The sequence below is a fragment of the Bos indicus x Bos taurus genome, chromosome 13, assembly GCF_003369695.1.
Source record: "Bos indicus x Bos taurus breed Angus x Brahman F1 hybrid chromosome 13, Bos_hybrid_MaternalHap_v2.0, whole genome shotgun sequence".
Lineage (NCBI taxonomy): Eukaryota > Metazoa > Chordata > Mammalia > Artiodactyla > Bovidae > Bos > Bos indicus x Bos taurus.
In genome coordinates this window covers 28,387,074-28,399,675 of record NC_040088.1, presented here as the reverse complement: position 1 = coordinate 28,399,675, position 12,602 = coordinate 28,387,074, and the positions used below count along the sequence as shown (strand labels likewise).

The 12,602-nt window shown below is 52.2% G+C and overlaps 1 protein-coding gene across 1 annotated transcript in view; it reads right to left on the bottom strand.

The window, feature by feature from the left end:
• Positions 1–60: 60 nt before the first annotated feature.
• SS18L1 (SS18L1, nBAF chromatin remodeling complex subunit) overlaps positions 61–12,602 on the bottom strand; it is a 28,275-nt gene continuing 15,733 nt past the window's right edge. Inside the window, exons 4-11 of the mRNA XM_027559075.1 lie at positions 12,253–12,397; positions 11,624–11,821; positions 10,697–10,858; positions 10,397–10,501; positions 9,514–9,606; positions 5,311–5,430; positions 3,736–3,863; positions 61–2,661 (exon numbers count right to left, since the gene is read on the bottom strand). Coding sequence (XP_027414876.1) covers positions 2,635–2,661; positions 3,736–3,863; positions 5,311–5,430; positions 9,514–9,606; positions 10,397–10,501; positions 10,697–10,858; positions 11,624–11,821; positions 12,253–12,397 — 978 coding nt within the window. The 3' untranslated portion in view covers positions 61–2,634. The remainder of the gene's footprint in view (positions 2,662–3,735; positions 3,864–5,310; positions 5,431–9,513; positions 9,607–10,396; positions 10,502–10,696; positions 10,859–11,623; positions 11,822–12,252; positions 12,398–12,602) is intronic.

The window sequence follows — 12,602 nt, the reverse complement described above, 5'->3', positions numbered from 1 at the left end:
CTCCCACCGCGGCTTCCGGCTCCCCATCACCTCACGGAAACTCAGCCTTCAGGTCGGTTCTCGAAGAGCCAGTTTATTAATCACACCAAAGGCATAAAACAAGACGCCAAAGTCCGACTGAAGAGAGAAACGGCGGACGAGGACGGTTGTCCGAGGACGGCCTGTGCTCGTGAACGAGACGGGGCGACCTGCCCGGTCACGGCCGGACGGTCAGACGCCCACCTCTGGCTCTGAGGTTGAGCGGCCGCCGGCGCTCAGCGACCCCCGAGGCGAGGCTCCGGCTGGGCGCTGGAGAGATGCTCGGTCGGCCGGGCCGGGCCGGAGATGCCGAGTCCAGACGCGGCGTCACCGCCCGGCCGCCCGCACCTTAGCCGGGAGACCAAGCGGCACCGACCACGCCGCGCGGACGACTCGCTTCGGCCTGTGGTTCCGCAGACAGAAGAGACACAAGAGAGTGACGAGCCGCTGGCATCACTCCCCACGTTACATAAAAATGGACGGCACGTTAAATAAACATTTTGTTATTAATCATTAAATATATTAACACCAACAATCATGTATAAATTAGGAAATAAATGTACAAACTATTTCACAAAGTGCTTTTTAAAATATATACACAACATTCAAGAAATTCTTAATGTAAGACATTTCAGATTGAAGTTTTGGGATACGTTTTTTTCAAGTGTCCTTTTCCTTCAAAAAGTATTAATACAGCACTTAAAAACACACACACACATACACAAAAGGCATATTCCCATATTGGCAAAGAATAAAAATAAACTATTTTCACAGTTCTCTGAAATGTTTTAACATTTTCAACGGGAAATTTTAATCCCCGATTGAGTTTGCAAATTACTTCTATGAAAATTGTCAGGAAAGAACAGAACAAAATGAAGGGAAATGACTCCCTAAATTGAAATTGCTAATGTCTGTGTCATTTAGCAATTAAGGGCTCTCACTTAAGTAATTTAATATAGAGATGTATTTTTTAAGCCCTTACTAGTATTAAGGGTTTCTAAAACCCGAAAGTCTACAAAATAAACATTTCTATCCCACTGTCCGTGTGATTCTGCCTCCACAGAGGAGGGCAGAAGGTCCTAGAACAGGACTTGTCCTGGACCCCAGCAGTCCCTTCAAAGAGCCCTGGTGCTTCATCTGTAAAACAGCAACAGTAACTGCCGCCGTGTTCCCAGTGGGGACGGAATTCATTCTGCTAGAAACACATTAAAAATATCTTATAGACTGCAAAGCATCCAATTATGGATAAAGTACTACTTTAAAATTTTAAAACATAAGACTTCACTAAAACATCACCGTCAGTAGACTTGAGATATCAAGAATTAGATTTTTTTTTGTATTTTCTTGGTTCTTGGAAATATGTCAGCATTTACCCAAAGATGTTTTTAAAGGGGCCATAATAAATATGGGTATTATTATCCAAGTAAAGGTTGATAAAATGTCTGTATGACTTACTAGTGAAATGTAGAATTTTTCCTTTGACCTGACTTTTCCACATGAGCTATCTTTAACGTTTGTGCAGAATTTAAATGGCATTTAATGTCCTACGAATGTAAAAATGACTCAAATTTCTCTACGTAAGAGCCTTCCTTCTTTTTAGGAAGAACACAGTAAAATCAGTGGTGTTCTCTTTAAAAATAAGATGTGAATTTCAGATATTCCTAAATGAAAAGGAATGCTCGCTTGGAGATCTGAATAAGCAGGTCCTGGAAGAAGTAGTATAAAATAACTTGCCAACTCTTTGGAGAATTCCGTGTCACTATTTTAAATTATGAATTTAGAATTGAGCATATTACATATTAAAATTCCAGAAACGACCATCCGATAAACAAGGGTCAAACCCAAAGTAATTCCAGAGGACTACCCTCTCCTTCCTTCAGTAATACCACTCTCCCTGGGTGAGGCTGATCACAGTTGCCTTGTTGGATTCCTACTTATTTGGAACAAAGTCATTGATCCCTCTTTACTTTGTAATACAAAAACGTGTAACTTTTTGGATAAACAGAACCAGAGATACAGGTAAGGAGCGAGGTCTGGAAATAAAGGTTCACAGCCTCTCCAAGTGAAGCTTATTTATCCTTTCCATTGGGTAACAACAGAGACTGATGCAAACTACAGAAAATGCCTCCCCAACTCCCCCGCCTTGAGGCCCAGGAAGAAAGAGGCTGCCATCCAGGGGCAGTGCAGCCAGTGAGAGACAAGTTTACACCCCCAGTACAAACATGAGAGGAGAGTCAGACCTCAGGTCTGTGCATAAGAGCACGCAGACTGCGGCCTCTGGTAGGTTTGTCCCATCACTGGGCAGAGAAGACTCCAATGATGAAGGGACCCCTAAAGCTAGCTAGAAACATGGAGGGGAGGACAAAAAGGGACAACCTCTCCATTGTATGGACATACAATACTATACACAGCACCAAATATGTCACACCATCAAAGCGCCATCTGGCACCAGCGTGCACGCTTGCTGTCCTACCCCGCATGAAATGTGCGTGCTTCACAAGCAGACGCTGCGTGAGGCGAGGGGCAGCCTACAGGTCACAGCCCCTCAGAGCTGTCACTGGCCTGTCCATCCTGGGCGGACATGCCGCCTCAGGATTCCTCATAGACGCGGGTCCTTCACTGCTGGTAATTTCCGTACTGGCCCTGCAAGAGAGCAAGACACAGATTATACCCCAACAGGCCTGAGTAGGAGGGTCCACACCTGAGGATGAGACAGATCCCACCCCAGCCCACGCCCAGGATGAGAGGTGGATGAGCATGGTTGGCCAGCGACCAAATGCCTCAGCCTGTGTCCTGAGGCAGGTGGGTAGCTGATGTTCTGGAAGCCACCATCCAGGCTGAGATGACTGACTTAGGTCAGTGGGTGGAAGAGGTTGGCTCACGTGGTCACACAGCAGCTGACCGCACTGGGCCTGGGCTAGGTACCCCGTCACATCCCCCCCTGACCCTGCCGTAAGCAGGTTTGGGACGGGCTCCCCAGGCACACTCCCCTTGGCACCGCTTCCCACACGCTCACTGGAACATTCCAAAAGCCAAAAAGCTTTGCTCCCCTAATAACTCTGCCCTGGGCTTGTGTACCTCCTGTTGAAAACTCATTCTCTACGTACAACTGGCTCATTCTTTATCTCTCTTTAAGGAGCAAGGTGAGAAGTATTTAAAAAATGAGATACAGGACCTTACCTATTCAGGTACCAAGAGAAAAACACCCCTAATCCACACAGTGCCTTAAGGTTTTATTAGCCATGTAAATTGTCATTAGTGCCTCGGACCTACCATATGGTCACTGATAGATAGTCACCTCTCGCCCGGGACTGTCCTCCAAGGAGACTCCAGAGTGCCCAGGACCCATCTCCTCCCGCCCACCACCCTGCTCCTGCCCCAGACAGATCCAACTGTGCCATGCAAGATGCAAGCTCTACAATCTGCCTAGGTGCCGTAACCTGCAGGCACGCAACAGACATGAGGGAAACAGGCATGAGGGAGACATCCAAGGTGTGAAAGACGAGACTCTAGGCGAGTTTAGGACATAAAGAGCCAGCTGTGTCTGACTGAAGTGGAAATTTTTAAAAACCTTACAGGCTCAGAGAATTCATGTTCTGGAGGAACCTAGGGAGCCAGCCTGTCCCATTTTATTATTCCTCACGGCCATAGGGGAAACCTTTGTCACATGTGATGTACAAGGTGAAGCGTGGGTCTGGAAACGGGCAGAAGGCTTGCCTGCTCGTAGCCATAAGGCCGCTGCTGCTGGGTGGACGGGCCCGTCTGAGATGCTCGGTAGCTTCCGTACTGCTGGCCTTGTCCCTGCTGGTAGCTGGAGTACTGTGAGGGGGCACCCTGGGCGGGTCCTAGAACACAGCAGGATCGTGAGATCACCCCCCAACACCCTCTCCCACAGGTCCTCCCAAGCCCCTGAGACGTGCGTTCCTGCTAATTCAGTCGTGTCTGAACCCCACGGAATGTAGCCCGCCAGGCTCCTCTGTTTATGGAATTCTCCAGGCAAGAATATTGGAGTGGGTTGCCATGTCCTCTTCCAAGGAATCTCCCCGACCCAGGGATCCAACCTGCATCTACTGCGGCTCCTACATTACAGGTGGATTCTTTATAGCTGAGCTACTGGGGAAGCCCCTGAGACATCGGCACCCGTTTTTCCGCCACATTAAACCTGAGCAGTGAAAGCACCACAGCTGGCGGCCAACCCTGCTATGCCCCCATGGCTCCAGCTATGCGCACCACCCCCCCAACATCCAGACGGGGACTGGGGGCTGCTGTCAGAGCGCTAGACCTGCTTCTTGGGACCAGTTTACACAGTCACAGTTATCACTGTAAACATGAGTTAAATGCACAGCAAATGGCGAAAACCATGCAAGACAGTGATGGTGCCTCAAAGCCTAAGTGGACAGGATAGGCGGAATTGACAAAGGCTGAGGGGTTTTTCCAAAACCAGCTGCTTCAAGGGCTGCTGTGGTCCCAGAAAGAAGCACATGCCCAAAGCCAAAAGCAGGGGGCACGTCCAAGGGGCACAGGCACCAACCCAAGCTCCCGAGAGGCAGGGCTGAGACAGCTTGAACCATAAAATAAAGAAGTTTGGATCATAACCCGATCTGTAACATCAGTACCTGTGAGTACCTACCAATAGAAATATATGATCAATAACTAAGTGAACAGGGGAGAAGACACCTATCTTCCCTGGAGAAGACTTCCTGGACAATCTATGTGGATGATGACCCCTCAGGTGGGGATAGACCCAGTGACAACACAGTCTGGAGTAGGGGATGGAGGGCATGGGGCAGTGGGAAGGCCTGACAGGCGCCATGGACCACATGACCACTGTCAGCCTCAGTAGAGGCAAGTCACACCCATGGGAGGGGATACGAAGGCACTTCCCCACCATGGTCTTTTTTTCAGAATCCAGACAAACCCACCCTGATGGAGGGTCTACAAAGTGCCTGCCTAGCCCTCTTCAAAGTGCCAAGGTCAGGAAAGACAAAGAAAGTGCGAGCAACTTGCAACCCAAGGAGTTGTGGGACCCCAGACAGTCCAGGACAGGAGAGGACACGCAGGTAGGTCCATGAGATCTGAAGAAACTGGGTTCAGTTCACGGCCACGCACCAGTGCTGGTTTCTTAGCTGTGCCCACGGGGCGCTGGGAATAGAAGAGGTTAGCCACGGGGAACCATCAGCTTTCCCCACAGCTTTTCTGGAAACCTACAGCTGTTTCAAAATAAGTGTGCAGGTACCCACTGAATGACCACGTTCCTGCAACAACGTCCCCCCCCCGCCGCCCCCGCCTTACCGTAGCCTTGCTGCTGTCCGGGATAGCTCTGCTGGTTGGGGTACTGCTGTTGGGAGTACGTCTGCTGCTGTGCCGTGCCCTGCTGGTATCCTGTCTGCTGCTGGCTGTACTGTGAGTTTCCTGCAGAGGGAAGTAGACGTGAGCTTGTTTCCAGAGAACAATGGCAGCTCCATTGTCCCCCAAGGTATGGGCTGCTTTGGGTTCCATAGATTTGACTCTATTGCTCCAGTACCTTTTCTTTTCCACAACAATACAAATTGTTTTATTATACTTCTCTCTTACTATCTGATAGAGATACAAATATACAGCCAAAATGAAAAGACTATTGCAGTTAAAACAAAGCCTGATACCAGGGCTTTGAGGTCCTGACCCCGGGGACCTGTGGCCTTATTTGGAAAGAGGGTCTTTGCAGATGTAATTGTTAAGGGGAAGCCATACTGGATTAGACTGGGCCCTAATCCAGTGTCCTTATAAGAAGGAGATCTGGACACACATGCAGGGAAAGGCTGTGTGACTCCCACAGTTCAAAGGGACCCCACATGTTTCAGTGCACCTTTGTTTCACAGGCAAATGTGCACACCAGTTCACACCTGTACTTCATGGATGAAAAGATGCAGAAATTTGCCTCTGTGTTCTTCATCTATATGTGGGTATAGTCCCAGAGATGTTTTAGGTTCATTTTTTCTTTTTTTTCCAAAGAAAATGCCTTAATTCTCATTTTCAAAAATCTTAACTAGCCAGCCTGCACCCATGCTAAAAGCCTCATTTTGGGAAGAAAGCTCATAGTAAAAGTTGAGAGAGTGGTAAGCATATTAACAAATAGTTATCAAGGGTTAAGAGCGAGTGTTAACAACCATTTAAAAATCCTACACCTACAATGGAAAAGAACCTAAAAAAAGTACATATGTCAATATATGTATATATGTATAACTGAATCGCTTTGCTGTATACCTGAAACACAACACTGTCAATCAACTATATTTAAATAAAATTTTAAAAATCAATAAAAATTAAAAATATTTCTACAAAGTCTTCCTGACGCAGATCACAAGAGTTTTAGATTGGTGTAGAGATTAAATTCCATTCAGTTTTCGTAGTGCCTTTATACAAAGACCAATTTAGGCCTGGTTTCATTGTTTTCTTTCAAATAGGGCTTTGCTCTTCACACCACAGTGCGTGCCCTTTAACTTACAGTAAGTCAGGTCCTACTTTGCATAAGACCCCACCCTCTAGCAGGAGCAGCTGGAGGCCGGTGGCCCAGGAGTTTACTCCTCTGTGGCATCCGAGAGCCAGTGAACAGCCGGCCCAGAAAGGAGAGCTGTTCGTTGTTTTGTTGTTCTTTAATCAGAACATATTCTGGAAGTAAGAGACAGAGGCACCATGACAAGAGGCCAGGTTATGAACAATGGAATCCAAATAACCCATTTTTCTACATTATTTTTCCAGTTGTAAATAACTGTCCTCTTCTAGGAATTATAAATTGTAAGTATTTAAAAACTGGGATCCTGATAATGTACATTTAAAAATAACAGCTTTGAGAGCAAATTCATGTGGAAAGGCTTAAAACCCCACTAGGAAGTCCATTTCCAGCTGCACACAAAGAAAAGGAACACGCTCTGTAATATGGGCAAACTCTTCTCTAAGGTGGACTCTGAGGAGCCTGCCAGATCTTTTTAAAAAATTATTTATTATGTGGCTGAGCCAGCTCTTAGCTGTGCTGTGGCATGTGGGATCTTTAGTTGTGGCAGGTGGGATCTATTCCCTTGACCAGGGATCGAACCCTGTCTCCTGCACTGGGAGTGTGGAGTCTTAGCCACTGGACCACCAGGGAAGTCTTTCCTCAGTCTTTCTGATTGATCACCGTCTAAGGAAACATCTTGACCTCTGCTCCCTCCTCACAACCATGGCCAGTCCCAGCAATAATGGCCAATGGGACAGCCAATGGCCAAGGAGGTGTCAGCAACTGGTGGAGATGTGGGTTCATTGTCCTTGTGTCTCCTGAGAAGTGCATCAGAGACTCGGCAGGTTTCTCCAGGAACAGGAGGTCCCTGTTCTCCTTCTGTGGTAACAGGTAAAGGGGCTAATTCACAGCAGCAGCCGCTGAGGCCTGGACACAGCAGGTGTGCAGTGAGTGAGAATGCAGCGCAGCTCTCACATACCCAGAAAAACCTTCCCTTGACCCAGGGCCAAACTTCAGCGGAAGATGGGCTGGTTTGGACAACTCTGAAACAAGAGGCAGGACTCTTTGAACATGCCTGAGGGGTTCTCAAGAGGGTCTTGTGGGAGCAGCAGAGCCAGGCAGCCCAGATTCTGCCCTTCCTGGAACAACCCAGGGCTTTCCCTCCACTGGGGCAGAGACGACAACTTCCCTTGTTTTTCTGCTCTTTTTCATTTGTTTCTATCTTTAAGAATATTGCGACAGTCTATGACGTGGCCATGAAAAAAGGAAACACTCATTGGTGAAAGAAGAGGCTGGTGTTAATAAATGTGGCAGGCATGTGGTCACAAAACAAAGAAACAAACCCATGATGGTGACTTGTCTATAAAACCTTGTCGTCAAGCACAGATGAGCCTTGGGGCCTGAGTGGCAGCCATCTGGGGCAGAGCCACCCTGCTGTCCCGAATGCCCACCCATAGTCACCACTACCATTGGGAGAAACTGAGGATTGACCCGGGGACTGGGGGTTGGGGACAGATCTGCACAGCCACAGGATTAGTGCTTTGATTTTCAACGAGAGCCAATAATGTTTACTATTTCGAAGTTTGACTTCTAAATGGACAGATACATTGATGCAATTTGAAATCTAAAAACAAACCCAGTCCACCTTGGAGAGGCCCAGGGCCCGCCTGCACCACCCGCCCAGCCTGGCCTTATCACCCCCGAGTCACTTCCATCGCTGTCCCCAGTATTTCTCGTCTGTTTATGGTGGGTGGGTGTGCTCTTAGCACTCGCTGTTTTACACAGAAGGCAGCATCCAGACACCCTGGTGCTGCACACCTGGTGTGACCCAGGGGACCTGCCACAGCAGTGCCCTGGACATGCCACAGTGGACACTGGCTGTGTCCAGCCTCTGCTCCTGTAAACCTCTTGGAGAGGAAATGCCAGTGGGACGTCAAGGTTTCCATGGAGGGCTCTGCAGTGGCCCCGACAGCAACCCTGTCCCACCCATCTGGGTTTGCTGTGCCCCGGGCCACTTCTTGGCACCTCTCACTCCAGGGAACCTGCAGGGCGCCTGCCTCCTGTGAACAATACCAGGACCAGCCACCTGTGTCTCTTGAGGTTCCTCATTCCCTTGGGGGACAAAGCTAATTATGGGAAAGTCCTTCATGTCAGCTTCAAGCCACCTCTTACCACCCCCACCCAACACCCCTGCCTTTCTCAGGGCACAGACCACTCCTCTGAAAGAAACACCCCCACCTCCCAGCTAAAAAAGACCAGGCAGGCCGCCCATTGAGGCGTGGCCAGTACCGTGTGTGGTCCTGTGCGGGGGTCACTAACCAGGTGGAACAAAACGTTTCCAGATCCAGGAGGAAACCATGCCGTCTGCCACACCTGCCCTAAAAGAAGTCACTGGACGTCTTAGCAAAGTCCTCATCAATCATGGAGGGGGATGCTTGTAACCCAAAGCGAGGGTACAAACTGCACTTGAGACTTTGACAGGCCCGCCCTGGTGAGCAGCGTGGGGCCCTTCCTGAGGAGGAGGTGAGCCAGCTTCCCCGGAGAGGGAGGGGAAATGGAGGGAGTGTTTCCTGGGGACAGATGGGCAGCTCAGGAAGACGAAGGCTCTGGAGACGACGCTGTGACTGCACAACGCGCACGTGCTTGGTGCCCCTGGAGTGTGCGCTTAAAAACAGCTAAAATGGCAACATTACGTATTTTTACAATTAAAAAAGGTCACCCCAAAAGTCACACTTTCTAGTCACTTGTTCCATTCGCATCCTCTTTTCTTTCCTGGGCCACTGGCAGCCCTGACGTTGTCCCCACTCCTGACCAGCAGACTGGGGGCCCTGATCCCATCACCCATGAGCTTATTAGTGGCCCTTCTCCTCTCAGGGTTTCCTTGGGGCAGCAGGAAGTCCTTTCCAGGGCCAGCTGGCACCCAATCAGTTTGGTGACATCACCCTGGCAGCTCTATCAGCACCTGCCCCATTTCTGCAGGCCCTGTGCACATTAGGCCTGGAGCTTACAGCCAGCTGCCTTACCGCCCTCGTAGTAGTGCTGCGTGGAGTCCTCAAACGACCGGTCGTAGCTCTGGTCTGTGTAGGATGCCGGCTGGTAGGCATAGTCGCCGTGTCCTGCAAGGAAACGGGGCACCTAGCAGTCAGCAGAGGTCCTGGCTTCCCAGTCCCGGGAAAGACCACATGGACTCAGCCATCAGGTCAGGATGGCCTGCCACTGGATGTGGGTCCTGTGTCCTAGACGGAGCTTGTGGGGGCTCTTCCTGCTGTCTGGCAGCCGAGGTTCCTTTAAAGTGCAGACGGCTACCTGCTCCTGGAGCCAACAAGCCAAGGTTTACAGGGCATACTTGGTGCCCCATGTCTGACACACATGTGTCCATTAGCTCTTAATGTCACTATGTGGTCACCATCCCGCCGCCGGCTCCCACTGGAGTGCGTGACCCCTCTGGTCTTGGCCACCTCCCCACCGCCCACTGCCTGACCTGGTCACACATCCCTGCATGGGGTCCTCCCCAAATCCCACCTGTCCTCTGCAGTCACTTTAAGCCATCTCCACAAATCCTGATTTTAAAGATGCCGGAACGGTGACACGGAAAAGGAAAATAACCTGCAGAAGGTGTAACTGAGCAGCTGGGAGGTGGGTGTTACGGGACATACAGTTGGCTCAGGTTCGTCACCTTCCTGAAGGCACTTCACCATGAGCTCGTGGCCATCCTTCAGACATTTATGTCCATCCATTCAGAGGACTGTGCCCCCAGCCCCAGGGAGCCCAGTGCAGGAAGCTTCTCTCAGCAGAGACCAGCCCCCACCCTCAAAGGGGACTCTGGGTGCTTTGCTGGCGGGGGCACTGGGACTGAACTGGGAACAACTGGGGAGTGGGGACAGATGCCAAGGAAGTGGGCCTCACCATCGGGGTAGTACTGCTGGCTCATGGGCTCTGAAGCGGCCTGGCCGTGGCCGTACTGCTCACCGCCGTAGTACTCCTCCTGGCCCAAGTACTGCTGGGACGAGCCTGGGGGGACAGTGCTGACGTCACCTCCCCGAGCCCCAGAACCTCCCTGACGGGCCCACTCAGTGGGACACGGCCCACCCAGGGGACACGGGGCCCACCCAGGGGACACGGGGCCCTGCATGTCCAGCCCCCAGGAGCCGGGCTTCCCACAGCGGGCCTCCCCCCACCGGTTCCCTGTACCGAGGGCGGCCTCACCTTGCTGGGAGGGCCGGTAGGGCGCCATGGGCCGCTGCCCCATCACGCCGCCCCCCTGCCCACTCTGGCCCATCATGGCCATGGACTGGCCCTGGTAGTGCTGGCTTCCGCCCTGCGCCGCGCTGTAGTGAGACGAGGCTGCCTGCTGGTGCATCATGGACACTGGGGAACACGACAGACCCCGTAACCCAAGCAGTTCCCGGTGGTGCCCCCCCACCCCCAGACCAGTCTGCACCCTCACCCCAGGCTGCGGCTTCCACAAGGCCCCCCTGATGGGGCCACGTCACCCTTCCTGCCAAAGTGCCTTTGGGCGACTTATAAAATGTGAAACGCGGCTCCCACCTGCTGGTCCCAGAGAAGCCTGTTGCCCTGCCCTCCCCAGACGGTAGCCTCAAAGGGCCCTGGGGGGCCCCGCCTGCCTGTCCTTTCCTGCCCCCCTGCTCGGGACCCTCCAGGCAGCACTGTCCAGCACAAGATATGCGAGCCACATCACAGACTGAAAAGAAACAGGTGAAATCTATTTCAGCAACATTTTATTTGACTCAATATATCCCAAATAGGTTGTTCTCAGTATGTAATTAACATAACGAGAAGCAAGGAGTAATTTCACACCCTCTGTTTCTGTCTAAGCTTTGAAACTCATGGGGCACCCCAGTTTGGACCCTACGCTTCCTGAGTGCTCAAGGCCCCAAGCTGCCCGGCGGGGCTCCCGCCACTCCTCAGCATGCCCTGCTTGCCTCCTGCCTGTGGGAGCCCTTCCCTGTCCTCCCAGTGCAGGGTAGGGTGGGGCATGCCACCACCCTTCAGAGCCTCCCCTGAAGCTGCCGTGGGAACAGCCAAGGCCCCGACCCACCAGGCCTGTACCCACCAGCCCCGCCCCTCGGGGAGCTGCCAGAGGAGGGGGCCATGGGCCGAACAGGGCAGTACCTGGGTTGGACTGCATGTTGATGTTGGCCCGGGACACGTAGTTGCTGATGGCGCCCTGGCTCTGCAGGGGTACACTCTGCGAGGCAGGGCCTGAGTGGCTGTAGCCGGGTCCCGAGCCGTGGCCACTGCCTGACATACTCATGGAGGTGGTGGGCAGCGTGCTCTGCGCCGTCTGCTGCAGGGACACGTGGTTCGGACCTGTCGGGGGTGACGGGGTGTGAAACCCACGGAAGACCGGCTCTGAAAGACCCCCCCAACCCGAGCTTCCTTCAGGTGCCTGTGCAGGGGGGAGGCTGACCACGGTCAAGGACGCAACCAGAGAAGGAAACGGCCTGCTTCCCATCACATTAATCAACCTTCCCAATGGCTGCTACCGACTCTCAACCCAAGGACAGGACACCTGTGCACTCATGTGACCAGGTGACGCATGTCGATCTTCAGGGTCGCAGCCAATCTGGGGCTGCAACAAGGGCCTTACCCACCCCCCCGTGTCATCTGCGCATGTGTGCCCGCAACAGGGCCTCTGGGAAGAGGGGGTCTCCACTGCAGCACCAGCCACTCGGGAGCCCAGTCGGTGACCCGCTTGTTTCCCGGAACCAACCCGAGCCCAGCGTGCCGGGGCTGCTCACCATTGCCGATCTGGGCCTGCATGAGGGAGGAGGGTGGCAGGCCGGCCCCGATGGCATCACTGAGGCTACCCTGCGAGTGCAGGCCCTGGGCCGAGCCGCTCTGGGACAGCCCTCCTGGGCCCAGCGTCATGCTCTGCGTTGGCGGCTGTGGCAATAGGAAGGTCACCGGGAGGAGAGTTAACGCGAAGAACAGCCTCTAGACCATCTCATCCAGGGACTCAGCCACCCCAAGACCTGCAGCCACATTTGCTGGCTGCCTGGCAAAGCCTCTAAGACAGACCACCACTCTCATACAGCTGGACAGCTCAGGCCAAGACAGAAATGCTACTCCAAGTATTTCCCAAGCTTTT